The sequence below is a fragment of the Electrona antarctica genome, assembly GCF_951216825.1.
Source record: "Electrona antarctica genome assembly, chromosome: 21".
Taxonomy (NCBI): Eukaryota; Metazoa; Chordata; class Actinopteri; order Myctophiformes; family Myctophidae; genus Electrona; species Electrona antarctica.
Window position 1 is genome coordinate 38414179 of NC_136802.1, and position 16807 is coordinate 38430985.

Sequence of the window (16807 nt, forward strand, 5' to 3'; positions counted from 1 at the left end):
TAAAATCTGCACATCCAGTCGAGTAAGAGTCTTTGTTCAATGATCATAGTGCTCGGTCTAATGAAGAATTGGTGTTAAACTGTTTTCTATGAATAACATTTTTTGTAATGTGGATTCTGAAATGAGACATTGATTTCTTATAATAATATGTATGTTCACTACTATGTATGTCTTTAATAATGAGACACGGCTGTACAGTCCCTTTTAATTGAACAAAAAATTCTATATAGCCATGTCATTTCCGTTGCTACTGCCAATTTTGACACTGACGAAGGCCTGCGCGCCGAAACGCGTTTGTCTGTCTGGTATGACTGCGTCTGCGGAGCACTATGATCATTAAACAAAGACTCTTACTCGACTGGATGTGCAGATTTTATTCATTATCTGAATGAATAAAACCTAATGGATATGCTATGTTATTCTGTGCGTGCGTGCATGTAAGTTTCCACTCACCTTTGCCGCCAGGAACACCATTTTCTCCAGGGCTGCCAGGGAAACCATCTCCTCCGTCATCACCCTATACGAAAGCATTTAGATATTAAACGTGTTTAGTCTAGTGTGAATGCGACCCATTGTGTGTGAGCTTGTATATCTGTTATTTTCGGCACAGGGCCAAGTATAAATCGGGCATTGCGACGCCATCGTGGCCTGCCAAAAATACAGTTTAGTCAACTACTATAAGATTTAGTAGACTAAAATCTTGAAATCTCTGAAATCTCTGAAATTTGGGCATGTAACGATTTATCGTAAATTTATTAAAAATCGATTTGAACTGGTGAGAATTCAAATCGATTTAAATCAAGAAAATACAGGGTCTTTGTAAGCGAATTGATAAAAAAAAATGTTTTCAGTCATTTGCTACTGTATGAGCGATATAACGATGAGAAAACACGTAAAAAGAAATCGAAAAAAATAAGTAAATACAGCATGTGTCCAACCCCAAGGGGAAAGAAGTGCGCCACCTACGTAGACGTACTGTGGTGCGACAGCTTAGCTAACAACACTGTTGAGCTCAAGAGCCTGATGTTTGATAGGAGGGTGTGGAGAGCAGCGAGGAATCCCAAGTTGGTGTTGACTAGCTAGACCTCACTCTCGCAGTATCTAACTGCATGTGTGTGAGAGAAATAATATTCGTCTGGAAAATAAATTAGTGTTTATAAATCATATTGCGAACCTAGTATCATGACTCGAATCGTATCGCTAAGTTGAGTGAATCGCAAGTTACATGCGTACTAAAATGTGAATAAAACTAAATGGAATTTTATTCAAAAGACTGACTAAAACGACATCAACATTTGCTGCCAAAATCAACACTGGTGTGTGTGTGTGTGTGTGTGTGTGTGTGTGTGTGTGTGTGTGCATGCGTGCAGTGTGTGTGTGTGTGTGTGTGTGTGTGTGTGTGTGTGAGCGCGAGTGCGTGCAGTGCGTGCGTGCGTGTTCTTACCCTAGGTCCAGACAGACCAGGGAAGCCCATGATGCCTGTCTCTCCTTTAGCTCCTGGGTAGCCTGGACCACCGGGGGTCCCCGGGAAGCCGGGCTGTCCGGGCAGTCCTTTACTCTGCTCACCAAAACCAGGAAGTCCGGGCAGACCCTGGCGCCCGGGAGTGCCAGGGAACCCTTTGTCACCTGAGAAACGACCACACGCACAAGGCAAGGGAGGCTTTTATTTCAACTAGACGGCAATACGTGTGATTTCCACCCACCGCGTCCATCCGTGCTATGGGACCGCAACCACGACTACAGATCCCGACCGTTCCACAAAAAAACGCTAGAACGCTAGAAGTTCATAGTTGAAATCATCGTGGCAGTGACACAAAGACAAAATGGAAGTTATTGGAAATTATTGGGAGGACACAATAACATCCCCAGTGTTTATTATAAATATATTTTAGTAACTTTAGTAAATTTAGAGTAACGTCTGACGCCATGCGGGTCCATGGGGATTTCCGTTATTCCATTATTATGATGTATGACATATGACATCAGCATATTATATAAAGTCTGGTAAAATGTATTACAAGAGGCAACCACATGCAGCCAGGAGAATGGCTGGGGAATCTGTGACATCTGCTGAACGTTAGGGTACCATTAACAACCTATATTCATGCAAAATGTACACACATTTTCATTCTGCTTTAAGTAGCATGTGACGGGTCAACTTTTCATGATTCTGAATCCACTGCAAGCATTTATTTTGCACGAAAAACGACGATGCCACTTTTCCACATGTGACGACCTCATCACATTTGTGATGACGGCTATGGGCATTTCTTTAGGCCAAGGAGTGTTTTTCGCCTATGGGAAACTGAATTTCAATCGTTGTGAGATGTGTTACTATAGACACCTTTATTAGAAACACATTGGTGAAGGAATGTATTCCCAGATTGGACATTATCTTGATAATATTCCCTGACTCATTTGCAATTGCTAGTTGCATCATTTTCTAGTTTCTTTGTAGATAGCTTTTATTTTATTTTTTTTAGCTCACCTCTTGGTCCGGGGAAGCCGGGCAGTCCGCTACCTCCAGGGTAGCCGGGGTCTCCCTTCTCCACGAAGTGAGAGGGGGGAGGCTGAGAGGGCACACCTGGAAGACCTGGGTAACCTCGATCACCTGGAGGACAGGTCCACAGGTACGGTATGTGAATAACACGCATGCAACACACACCAACAATCAACCAGCAATACATTCAGTGGTGGGTTTGTACTTAAAGGGGCATTCCACTCATTTTCAACATTTTACTATGTCATTAATATACCTTAGAGCTGTTGTGTGGAAATAATAAAAATGTTCCCCCATTCTGTGTTTCCTAGAACTAGAGGTCTGAAAAAAATCATTAACATGGTGAAACACATCTTGATGATGTCATCAAGATGTGTTTCACCATGTTAATGATTTCTTTCATAATTACAGTTCTAGGAAACACAGAATGGGGGGACTTTTTTATTATTTCCACACAACAGCTCTAAGGTATATTAATGACATAGTAAAATGTTGAAAATGGGTGGTTTTCCCCTTTAAGTAAAACAAAAAAAGTATCAATACCGCAACATAGAAATACACTGTAAGGCCTCACTCACACAGTCGCAACAGATTTGCTGTATGCTTGTTGTATACAAAGGGTGTGACACAGCTTGCCCCAATGCATTTTCAATGGGAGTCACATGCCATGTGACTTCCATTGGAAATGCATTGGGGCGGCCATGACACTCACAACATTCATACAACAAGCATGCATCAATGTTTTAAAGGTCTGAGTGAGGCCTTACAGGTAAAAGGTACTGGTATATCAAAAAAGTACTTAACGTGCCAAAAGTGCCAAAAGTAGAAAGTATTCATTATGCAGAATGTCCCATTTCACAAGTTTTCATACGGTATGTATACAAATCTTTAGAAAATAGCAGATCTAACTCAGATAGGCTATTTTCAAATAGCCGAATCAAAATCCACAAAGTAACTATTAACTAAGGTTTTCAAATGATTGTAGTGGAGTAAAAGTACAATATTTGCCTCTGAGATGTAGTGGAGTAGAAATAAAAGTATTGGAAATTAGAAATACTCCAGAAAGTAAAAAAAATAAAAAATAAATAACTCAAAGTTGTACTTAAGTAGAGTACTTAAGTAAATATACTTAGTTACTTTACACCACTGCAAGAAAGGATGAGCAAACCCTTCATCAGGTCAGCATCAAATCACATCCAACTCCTCATGGAAAATCTATGCACTTTTTCCACATAAAACAAATTAAAAAGAGTCATTATTCAGACTCTTATTTTCCAACCTTTAGCTCCGGGATAACCATGACTTCCGGGCTCTCCGTCGAATCCGGACCCCCCGGGAAGACCCTTCCCACCGGAACGGCCGGGGGTACCGGCGTTGCCGGGCAGACCAGGGAATCCCACCACGCCTGGGAAACCTCGATCTCCTGAAGGGTGGGAAATTAGAAGCCATTAAGACAATGGAATGCACCTGTGTGTGTCACCTACACTTTTAACCACTTTAATCCATTTTGATGGATTCTAAAAATTCAAAAAAAAAAAAAAGATTCTAAAAATGTCTTCTATATCCTGACAGTTTTCTGAAAAAGCTATGTTTCTATGTCAGTCGTTCTTCGATTTTTCAAAAATAGCAGACCTACAAGCTCGTAGCGCGCCACTCGGTGGCGCGCTATGAGCTTGTAGATCTGCTATTTTTCAATAGCTAAAGCATAACATAATGCTAACACCAAAAGGGGTTCCCGCCCCAGAATGGGTTAACCATTATTTTATACTTTAGCTATTGAAAAATAGCAGATATACAAGCTCATAGCGTGGCACTTGGTGCTTGATGAGCTTGTAGATCTGCAAAACAATATTTAAATCATGAAAATGTGTGCAAATCTTTGTTTGAATATGTATTCTGTCACAGCAAACGTTTTCGACTCATACATATCTTTGCTTCTGGGGGTCCCAAAAATCAAGCCCCAAATATCGCATTTTGAGCGTATTATGATCCATAATGCACATAAAGACCGCGCGTGTGCGTGTGCGTGTACGTGTACGAGCGTACACGCGAGTATTTTGGCCGTTTTTTAGGTAAACGTCACGGTCCGTTAGCATAAAATGCTAAAAGATGCTACGTTTTTTTTTCCCCCCCTGGAAATAAAACAAATCTCGGGATGCCGGTTCTAAAGGTAAGTTAATCTCGGTTTCTCGGGCCCGGCGCGGAACCAGTCTTAAGTGGGTTAATGCACACACACACACACACACAAAAGACAGTCCTCATGGTGCTCCTGATGAATACCAACCACTTATATACAGGTATATATATAAACTACTAGTATAGGGGCCATGGGGCGGACACTGGACAGCCCTATTTATTTCAATGGAAGTTGCTCAGTGGCGTTTGAAGGACCCATACTTCCACATCTTCTCGATTTGGACAGAAACAATTTGGTGTCCAAAGTGCGTAATTGCTAACGCACCTGAACGGATTCATGAACGAGCGCTCCGTGTTAAAACTCCAGCTGCGCGCCCGCCCGCAGTTCCAGCTCTGGCCAGTAGCGCGGCTTCAACGTTTCACAAGCTGCCCCTCTGGGGGCCTTGATACCAACACCAGAACACAGACAAGAGTAAGGTCCACCTCACCTTTTAGTCCTGGTGATCCCGGTATGCCGTCTCTGGTTGCGTATCCTGGGGGACCCTGTGGCCCTGTGGGTCCCGGTCCGCCAGGGGTACCAGAGTGTCCCGGGGTGCCCTTCATACCGGCAGGCCCCGAGAAACCGGGGTCACCTCTCTCTCCCTTCCTACCAGGGAAACCTGGATGGGTGGATGGATGGATGGATGGATGGATGGATGGATGGATGGATGGATGGGTGGATGGATGGATGGATGGATGGATGGATGGAGAGACAAACAGATGCAGTTAGAACCTTTAGTTTTGAGTTTCAACTACTGTAAAACAACAACAAACAAATGTATGAGGTGTGATTTTCCATATCAATCTAAATCCTAATCGTTTTGGATAACATAACAAGGAGTAAATACAGAAATAAATACAAATCTATTCTAAATCTGTCTAAATTCTAAATTGAATATTGAATAACAACTGAATATTCAAAGAAATACATGGATATTGAAGAACTTGTAAAGAAATATATACATGTAATGCAAATATATCTCCTTTTCTTTGTCATTGTTATTCACAACTTACCTTTCACACAAATATTATACATACAGCATATCAAGTGTTTATTAACAATTGGCAAAATACACCAAAACTGTATAAAGAAATTAAGTTTGTCTTAACACACCAACACAGTTTATGGCAATTGAGAAAACAACAATGTAAATGCTCTGGGATGATTACATTGTTACGAGTTAGGCTGCAATTGCACATAGATTAGGAAGAAGCTTAATTCATTCATCATGACATGTCTGACAATGCTATAATATCCAAAAGATAATTGGAATTCAATTTAAGGGCAATTCAAGATCAAGAAAAGATGAATTCATGAAAAATGTATATATATATATTTGAATTGCCTAAGATTGTTTTTAAAAAAAAGTTACGTATAGTGCCTGATTCATAACAAGATTAAGAAAGATAACCATAACTAGACAAAAATCAAGTGCAATTCCAGAATGCATTAGCTTGGTTTAATTGCACATACGTGCCTAAAGTCACTTTCCTGAAATAATCTATATGCTTTTTTTACTCTTAAAAGATCACATTTAACTGTCTAGTTTGGAACAACACATATTTGTGACAACAAACGCTTCATTGGAAAATAACAATTCAAATGTGTATTGACCCAAACTAGCCATGACTAGCTGATTACATTGTTAAGTTGAGTTCATGTCAGGAGCATTAAGTTCACACAAGCTTATTGGAGTTACTGCGTTACACACACACACCTAGCATATGTTAGCTTCAGTGGTGGAAGAAGTACTTGTTTTTCTTTAGTAAACGTAGCAATACCATAATGTAGAATACTCTGTTACAAGTAAAAGTCCTGTATATTACTTGAGTAAAAGTTAAAGTATTGGCATCAGGTATACTTACAGAACCAAAGCTGCTGACATGTAGTTGAGTATAAAGTATTGAAAAAAATAAAAATACTCAAGTAAAGTAAAATAACCTCTAAATTATACTTAAGTACATTACTTGAGTATATGTACTTAGTTACATTCCACCACTGGTTTAACGTCATGTTTTAGGCTCCAACACACAAACAGCTACAGGTTAGTGCCGGCTGCAATATCAAACCAAATAGTGACCTAAAACGTCACGCATATTTGGGAGTATGTTCTTTGCTTCAGTTCCGACTCTCTCAACTTGGATTGAGAGGTGCTGAAATACAGGGCAAAATGTTCATCCTAACAAGTCCTTTAATTTTGCTTTAGGTCTGAAAATCTTGCCATAGAACAAGTCGAAGGTCTGTCAATTCTGGCCTCAAAAGCAGCGAACTTCACTTGATTTTGAATTCAAGTGACTTTAATCATGAGTCACTTGAATTAGCGTAGCGTAAGTGAAGCCCATAAAGTGAGAAAATGAAGGCAAGTCAGTCTGCTTGTTTCATCGTCACTCGATTCATCAACACAAGCCAACTCAGAAGCACATACCAAATGAACTCAACCGGTTGGGGCGGACAAACCTTAAGAATCAAACACAAAGATTAACCGACTTGTTACGATGGACATGTGTGTTTTTTGTTTTGCAGTGTACGTCGTCGTACACTACAAGATGAGAGCGCGGTCGGGTGCTTTGGGGGGCTTAAGTGTTGAGGGCGACAGTTAGGGCGGTTTGGTATGTTTGCTTGGAGAGGATGGAGGGATGGAAGCAAAGGTATGGAGCTGGGGGGCTGGGAGAGAAAGAATACCTCACCTTGGCAGCCTACCGAGTGACCGAACGAACACCAACAAGAGAAGAATGATGGAGGGATGAGATGGTACAGGTTTGAGGACAGTGGTGAGTGTAGGAAAGGAGATGAGAGAGGAGAGGAGGAGGAGGAGAGATGGAAAAGGGAGGGAGACGAGATGATGAACTTTGTAAAGAAATATGTAACCATTGTGTTTCAAATAGGGGGGGGGGGAAATGGAGGATGGGGAAAGAGAGAATCAAGTGAGAAATGTACCAACAAACGAGATGAATTAAAGGGGTGGTTGGTGGGTATAGGGGGATCTAGGTCTTGGTGGATGCCTACTGTATTTGGAAATTGAACAATTCAAGTTTCAATATATCTTCAATATATTTAAAAAAACCCATCAAGATGTCTCTCTATTCAGGCGAGCATGAATATTCTCAACTCTAGAGCACACATTCAAATGATGTGATATAAAAACTACAATGCCAGTATGCTCCACACGGTCCGTTAAAAAAATAAAATGTTTGAGAACCACTGTATTGGTGGACTAATGTGTCATACATGATAGTAAATCACAATCACGAATTACCATAATCACCCGATTATGTAACATACATTATTCTGAAGAAAACCTGGAGGCTGACATTCAGTAAATGGGTCTTATGACTGTGCTGAAAACAATGTTATTAATATATTTTTTATCCCACGATTTTGTAACCCATTTTTCACCCCTGTGTCAATTATCTAATGTGATCCTGGGCTCTACACACCCTCCGCCAACCTAGTCCACATATATGGGGGACATGGGGAGAGCAACGGACTTGAACTCATGCTTCCTTCATGCCTGAGTGTCCAAGTTGCTCCTTTACACCTGACAGGGGGGAGTTTCCCTGGTTGGACGTAGCGCGTGGAAGGAACACGTTATTCCAACCAGTTCCTTTCCCCTCCATCAGGCGCCCCGGTTGGCCAGGGGGAGGCAGTTTAGAAACCAGGATTACTGCATGTTTTTTGTGAGGGTACCTACCCTAGGGGACACGGGGAGAACATGCAAACTCCACACAGGAAGGCCCTTTCACCAACCCCGCCTCGGGTATGGGCACTGATGACGCGGAGGAGGAAACACGCCGCCAGCACCCACAGCGTCCCGAGCGGGAATCGAACCAAGGACCTTCTAGCTGTGAGGCGACGGCACTACCAACTGTGCCACCGTGCCCCCTAAAACAATGTTATGATTGAATCTTGCTATGCAATCTGAGCCAGGGGTATGGCTCCATGTCCCCTTTTTCGGCATCTTGGGACACTCTATAATGCCAAACGGACCAGACCACCTGCACCATAAGACTTGTTTGAGATTATGACACCGTGGCACCAAATCCCGGCGTTCATTGTTTATATTATAAATGAATTGCACTGCTGCACACGTACTGCACATGTATTCTCTTGTCCAAAAGCTGAAAATACACTGAACCGAGACTGAACCATCATCCAACAGTGGTTAGTTATAATACAGCAGTACAACATAATCATAGAATATTCCATTCATAGTTCCACAGTGGTTATGTAACATAATTCCATCATGTTCTATATATCCCTATCCCATTGAATCATACATCTACAATGTTCTATAGTCCATCTACACCACGATTGGACCACGGTCCATAGTGTTATAGTCCATCTACACCACGATTGGACCACGGTCCATAGTGTTATAGTCCATCTACACCACGATTGGACCACGGTCCATAGTGTTATAGTCCATCTACACCACGATTGGACCACGGTCCATAGTGTTATAGTCCATCTACACCACGATTGGACCACGGTCCATAGTGTTATAGTCCATCTACACCACGATTGGACCACGGTCCATAGTGTTATAGTCCATCTACACCACGATTGGACCATGGTCCATAGTGTTATGGTCCATCTACACCACGATTGGACCATGGTCCATAGTGTTATAGTCCATCTACACCACGATTGGACCACGGTCCATAGTGTTATAGTCCATCTACACCACGATTGGACCACGGCCCATAGTGTTATAGTCCATCTACACCACGATTGGACCACGGTCCATAGTGTTATAGTCCATCTACACCACGATTGGACCACGGTCCATAGTGTTATAGTCCATCTACACCACGATTGGACCACGGTCCATAGTGTTTATATACAATAAGTATTGTCCCATATACCATACAGTACATCTAGAATGTTATATAGCACTGGTTCCCAAACATTGGGTCTGGACCCATTTTTGGGTCGCAGACACATTGTTATGGGTCCCCTTATTTTTTTTTGTTTCCTAAGTTTGGTTTTTCAGTATTAGTATTTCAAAACATTTTCAAAAAACATTCCCAAAAAAAAGAAAAACTTTCCATGAATGAAACCAAAATTATAATTTTTTTAATTTCTGTTTTGGGTCATGGGCTAAAACGTCTGGGAATCGCTGTTCTATAGTAGTTCAATACCATAATCCTAGACTATAGTCGTTATTTTACAATGACTGTGGAATTGAATTTCCTCACCTGGCGATCCGCTCAGACCACTGTTACCGGGAAGACCGCGATGTCCGGGCACTCCGCCGGGGCGCTCCGCAGGTGCTCCCGGCAGCCCGGGACTACCGGGCACGCCGTCCAGACCGCGCTCTCCCTTCAGCCCGTTGAAGCCCGAACGCCCTTCCAGACCTGGCGAGAGACGGGGAGAAGGGAACAGTGAGATATACAGTGGTGGAAAGTACAGTAACTAGGTGCATTTTCTTAACCCATTTTGACCTGAGATCAGATTCTAAAAATGTCTTCTACATCCTGACAGTTTTCTGAAAAAGCTATGTTTCCATGTCAGTCGTTCTTCGATTTTTAAAAAATAGCAGACCTGCAAGCTCGTAGCGCGCCACTCGGTGGCGCGCTATGAGCTTGTAGATCTGCTATTTTGCAATAGTTAAAGCATAACATAATGCTAACACCAAAAGGGGTTCCCGCCCAAAATGGGTTAAGTACAGTTTTGAGGTATTTGTACTTTACTTGAGTATTACAAATCTCCATTACTTTTACTTCTACTACATCTCCAAGTATTGTACTTTTAGTTCACTACATTAATTTAAAACTATAGTTACGTAGGCCTACTAGTTACTTTAAATTTGAAAATAGCCGATCTACAAGCTCGTAGCTTGTAGCTCTGCTATTTTCAAAATATTCGTATACATTTGAAAACTTGAAATGAGACATTCTGCACAATTGGTACTTTAAGTACATCATGATGCCAATACTTTTGTACTTGTTACTTGTTACTCAAGTACATTTTGAATTCCAGACATTTACTTCTAGTATTTCTATATTGCAGTATTGATACTTTAACTTAAGTAAAATATTTGAGTGGGGAATTCTGAACGGGAACAGACGAGAGCACTTAAACCACTGAAACCCTATATACTTCATTGATTGGGGTCCCCCATGCAGGGGGGGATCGGTGCCCTCGGCACCCTCTTCTTCCCCCCTAAATCTCTCCGCTGATCAAAAATTGGAAGTTATTGGCCGAAATTGCCGATCACCAAGTTCACGACGCATCGCAGCGTTACGGACCATGGCGGAACACGCTGTGACCTTGTACTGTGGATCGGCGAATTTCGACGAACGTTCGCTTCAGAAAAAACCCTCCTGGAGGTTTCATGTGTTTACCTAATCCGTCTCATTCCCCTCGCTCTCTCTCTCTCTCTCTATTACTCATTCTCTCTCTACCTTTCTAATTATGCTCTCTCTTTTCCATTGACTCACCGGGCCCTCCGGGACCTCCTGGGGTCCCGGGTTGTCCCTTGTCTCCGGGGCCCCCTGGGAGCCCGTCCTGGCCATTTCTCCCTGGTGCAGCACCGTGCACATCTCCAGGCAGGCCCTTGCCTCCCGGCCGGCCCGGAACACCGTCCTTTCCCCTGGCACCGTCAAAGCCTGGTCCCGGAAGACCCGGACCACCAGCATCTCCTCTGGGTCCAGGGAAACCTTCAGGGGATGGATTTATGTTAAATGTGAGGTTATTTTAAATATGAATCTGTTTAATATTTGTATTAAGAAAATGTTTATCTATTTATGAAATAGATTTTAATAAAATAATCTATTGAAACATTGCAGGCTCACAACAGATCACATTGTGTGTTGTGCACTAGGGCATTCACTTCTAGTTGTTTAACTACTATTATGTAAAAAGAAAACTACTATAACTGTAATCTACCTGATCTTGAGGCCTACAAAATCAGGAAAAAATAAAAAGATAAAACAAATATAATATTTTTTTATCAACTAGTCAACTAGTACCAACAAGGTCGACTAGTGGATTTACTAGTCGACTAGTAAACTAGTCGACTAGTTGCTTAATGCCCTATTGTGCACTTGCAAATCAGCTATTTTTCAGTCAGAGTTTAGTGGTCAGAGTTTAGTGGTTAAACAGAGTTTGATTTAGATGATCGATTTGTTGATGTGTAAATTTTTTTTACAAAAGAGAGTTGCGTCAATGAGGGGGGAAGAAAACGCCAATCGCCGGTCGCGTGGTTCATGTAATTCGAAATAGTGACAAATGCTCATCAGACTCCAGTGCATTCCGTAAACGTCCGGTTCAGGGCTTTGTCACTATTCGCCAATAAAAGGCTATATGTCCAAGACCTGGCCCGATGAAGTGAACGGAGGTGGTGCAACTCTCTAATAGAAGGCTCTGGCTCTACCTAGTGAGCCACGTGATTAAAGGCTCATACATAGTCTGGATCTTCGGTGGTTAGGTTACCACCGAACTACAACATGACGTCACGAGCCACGGTGAAGAGCAAACCACCGCCACCGCTCCAGCCCTTCTCTCTGTTTTTACTCACCACCGCTCAATGTTATTTCAGCTCCGGTGGTCAGCTCACCACCGGAGCGGTGGTCACCTCACCACCGAAAATCCAGACTATGAATAGGCCTTAAGTTGTGGTTAGATTGATTGAATGATTGATTGATTATGTTATTAACAGTTTGTAGAATAAGCACAGTTCGAGGAAAGAACAGTTCAATACAAGGTCTGCTAAGAGGATTGAGACACACTAAGATTTGTTTACATTGGTCCGGCTCTAACCTTCCTGGCGATAAAACCGTCTGGGTTTATGTGCTGCTCTTCCTAGAGAGCCATGTGTTTACCTGATGGTCCTGGCTGTCCTCCAAACCCTTGGTCTCCCCTCTCTCCCTTGGCACCGTTGAAGCCATGTCGGCCAGCATTTCCTGGCAATCCATCCTTACCCTTAGGACCTTTGAACAAGGACAGAAAGGTTTAACTTGCACACGGGACACGATGGTGGAAGGGCTTCCAACTGCAGTCTTTGCAGGCAATTGTAAAAGGTATTGTTCTTCGCAGGTCGAGTTGGCATTGAGGTTCACAAAGGGATACCAAGCGTACCGTGTTCAAAGTAACGTTTTCAATGCCATTCCTCTTTCCGTGCCTAACGTCGCTGTAAGTCCCTGGTTCCCAAACAGTGGGTTTGGAATTCAAAGGAATTCCATAACAAAAAAGACGGAAAAAATGAAAATAAAAAAATATTTTTAAGTAGTGAAAATAGCAGATTTAGCTTACAAGCTTGTAGATAGTTTCACTAGTTTGGGTCCCGGGGAGATATTAAAATGTCTCTTTTGGGTCTTGAGCTTAAAAGTCTGGGAACCAACTGCTCAAAGTGATATAGCACCTTTAATATTATGATTTAAAGTATACTTCTTTTTAAATAATTTGAATCAACTCAAAGCATCACAATGATAAATGAACAACGGTCAGGAGTCTTCTCTTCATGTATCTGTACACTGGAGATTAGGACGAAATACTATTCAGATCACATTATTACAAAAACAAACAAACGAACAAACACAAATCGCAGCTAAATCTCAAGTAACCAATTCCAGTCGATGCGTGCTGAGCTTTACCTGGTCGTCCAGGTAGACCGCCGTACCCGGGATCTCCCACTTCGCCAGGTATGCGGCAAGGTAACACTTGGCCTGGTAGCGGTCACACACACACGTTAGCATACAGGCAACAAGTACACGCACAACAGCAATGTGAGGACCGTTAGGCTATCGAAGCATTCGTCTCTAGGCTGTCAAGCTACACAACTTGTACCATTTACACTTGTATGTATTTGTGCTATAAGACTTGCAGTGTAAGTAACCACGTGAACCCCTGACTCACCGGGGCACCCCAGTGGCTTAAGTCATTAGGACCCGAGGCCGAATCTACTAAATGTCTTCCATTCTCGCACGTTTTCGTAATATAAAATTATTCAACACTTTCAAGATTTTTCTAAAATGTCCAAAAAAGTAGCAGAAAAGCAGATGTACAAGCTCACAGCGTGGCACAAAGTTTTAAGATGGCCCCCTAAATATTTCCCTTGACACCATGGGCTCCATTTCCGTCACCGCTAAACCCCTTATCCCTAAACTTCTTTGCCCTTTTTTTTTACTATTTTGAAAAACATTTTTGAATAGTTCATCTAGCCAATCTACATTGACACATTGTGAGCTTGTAGACTGGCCATTTTAACTATTCAAAAATGTTTAGCAAAATAGTAAAAAAGAAGGAAAAGATGTTTAGCGATAAGGGTTTTAGTGGTGACGAAAATGGAGCCCCAAATGTCTTCGCCGAATAGATTTGTAAGTGAGGTTGCGAGGTTGACGATCTGCTATGTTTTGTCGAATCGTCACCTATTCGATAAATGCTCGCCTATTTTGAAATGCCCCAGAATAGTAGTTGCGAGGGGTTCAAGTGGTTAAATACATATACAGCAGAACATATATTTATACACTACATAGCTAATACTGTACTACATGTACCAGGCGTCCGTTTTGGAAGACATACACACATACTTTGCAGCACTCGATGTGTGGCACAATCTAGTTTAAATAGCTAACATTTGATTTCTACATGATACTGGGTATCGGAATCTTGAATGTGTCAATTGTGTTATCAAAGTTATCTCTTAGTTATGTCTTCAAAGTGTTCATCAGGTCAAAACATTTGAAATACAAAATATTCCGTGAATGTGTTTCACAGAGTGATTGTCCATCGCTTCGCTTCATGCTGTTACGGTTTGCTGTTTGATTATTGATTGTTTGCATTCATTAGGTTTGATTATTAGAATGTTATTTGCATCTTGTCGGTTGAATGGAAGTTAGTAAAAAAATTAAATCACGGTTAACGTCGGTTAGACCAGACTTCAAACAGTAGAATGAGAAAAAAAATGATTATAAATTCTGGATGGTTATGGTCGTTGTTTTGTGTCAATTGTTATTGTTGTTTCGGTTAACCTCACCCTCTCTACGCATTCAAACTCTCATTGGTTAAAGCTCTTAGCAGAGGCGGGGCTTCAAAGGAAATAAAAACATGCGGCAGGATTCAGCAGCTTTGATTGGAGGAGGAGGAGGAGGATACGACTATATCTGTCCACTGATTGGATGGAATGCCTAAAACGTGTCACAGTGGGTGGGGAATGCGTACAGAAACCCTTGGCTGTCAATCATCAGCTGACTCCGCCCCAAATGGAATCCCAGGGAAGCAGGGAACAGGAGACATCCATTGGTTCCATCATGAACAAATGATTGACAGCAAAGCTACGACGATTCCACTCAGCGGGGAATTCCAAAAGACTGCATTTCCCAGAATTCCTTAGCTATAAAAGGTCCCCATCCAACACAAGGTGCTGGTACTCTCCCAAGGCACTACAATACATATCATGAAGGTATGACATACTTGTGGGTCCAACCAAGGATATGTAAAGAATGAGAGTACAGACCTTCTAATCTACACCAGGGGTTCTCAACCCGTGGGTCGCGACCCCTCGGGGGGTCGCCAAATTATTTTAGGGGGTCCCCAAAATAATTTAAAAAAAAAAAAAAAAAAAATAGCAGACCTACAAGTTCATAGCGCGCCACTCGGTGGCGCGCTATGAACTTGTAGATCTGCTATTTTTCAATAGCTAAATTATAACAATGCTTAAAACATCAAAAGGGGTTCCCGCCCAAAATGGTTTAAGGTTATTGTAGCAGTCAATTTATATTGGGGGTCGGGAGGGGGCGGGGCGGGGGTCCCGAGACATTGCCAAAGCATTTCCGGGGGTCCCCGGCCAAAAACGTTGAGAACCCCTGATCTACACCATAGCATCCAACGTTCGGGTCCGGTTTGCCTACCAGTGTCTGAAGAGCGCAGACAAATCTTCCAGCCGGAATTGCCGGACCAAGAGAGTGATATATCTTTTCTCTGGTTCTTTACATATCCTTGGGTCCAACCAGGAAACCATTTTGTCTCGGACCCCCCTGAGAACACTCCCTTCTAGAGCGTCACATCTCCGGGGGGGTCTCAACAGAATCCCGTTTTTAGGACTTTTATAGGAGCCAACACTACATCCATGGAAATGTTCTCTAAACGATTTGAGCTTGGTCGCAAACCCTCGTGGCTCAAAGAATGGCTGTGTTACCGGACAGCTTATGCCATCCCAGTTGCCCAACATCTGTGATCATCAGTGTCGGGCAATATTACTCGGGAGAGTAATACGTTACTTATTACATATTAGTCTTTAAAAAAAGTAATTATATTTTATGACTTATTACTTAGAATACAAAGTATACTATATTACATAATACTTATTACACAGCTTGGTTGAATGCTTGATTCTGATTGGTCAATTGCCGAATTCATCGGCCTGTTATTACTGGATAATGACCGGTGACTAATCAAACCCTCAGAGCACCTGCTGTGCTCCGCTGATTTACTGCTGTGTGTGTAAACACACACACACAGTGTCATTTACAGCTAAACATTGCTCTCAAAAATGTTTTTGAAAACATTTGAGCGAGAAATAGACGAAGCAGTGCACGGAAATGGATTCTATTTGATCAACTCACTTCCTTGTTTTCCGACTGTGCTGCAGCTGGGCATAAGCAGCCAGCGCGACAGCAAGGAAATACAGGTTGTTTTGTTGTGTTTTGGGTCAATTTATTAATTTATGTATTAAGTAGCCATGTAATAAGCGGGATAATGTAAGGCTGAGTAGTCATGGTTTATAGATAAATCATCTTCAGGCTGATTAACCACCAGGTGGTTAATCAACCTGTCGGTGATTTATCTATAAACAATGACCACTCAGCCTTACATTATCCCTTACATAATTACCCCACTCCCCCCAACAGCAAAAAAAATAGATGTACACGAATACAATCTGTTTAGCCAGCTCCTTTTAGAACTGAATCAATTTGTTAATACTAATAATAATAATAAGTCACCAATTTGCCAAAAAAGGCTATAAAATAAAGCAGCAATCACTCTTGACCTTGTTTTCAAAAGGCAGTAATATGGTATAATACTACTGCTTTGGCAGAGCAATACCTTACACTACTTGGGTAAAATAATAATATTACGTTAACATATCAAAAGTAACGTGTTACTGCCCAACACTGGTGATCATCATA

The 16807-nt window shown here is 41.9% G+C and overlaps 1 protein-coding gene across 2 annotated transcripts in view; it reads right to left on the bottom strand.

Moving 5' to 3' along the window:
• Positions 1–16807, bottom strand: part of col4a6 (collagen, type IV, alpha 6) — a 200112-nt gene that overhangs the window by 17198 nt on the left and 166107 nt on the right. For both annotated transcript variants that reach the window (XM_079491001.1, XM_079491000.1), the window contains 9 exons: positions 13274–13345; positions 12503–12610; positions 11120–11338; positions 9875–10033; positions 5125–5295; positions 3780–3923; positions 2489–2611; positions 1445–1626; positions 454–517 (listed from right to left, as the gene is read on the bottom strand). In XM_079491001.1, coding sequence (XP_079347127.1) covers positions 454–517; positions 1445–1626; positions 2489–2611; positions 3780–3923; positions 5125–5295; positions 9875–10033; positions 11120–11338; positions 12503–12610; positions 13274–13345 — 1242 coding nt within the window. The remainder of the gene's footprint in view (positions 1–453; positions 518–1444; positions 1627–2488; positions 2612–3779; positions 3924–5124; positions 5296–9874; positions 10034–11119; positions 11339–12502; positions 12611–13273; positions 13346–16807) is intronic.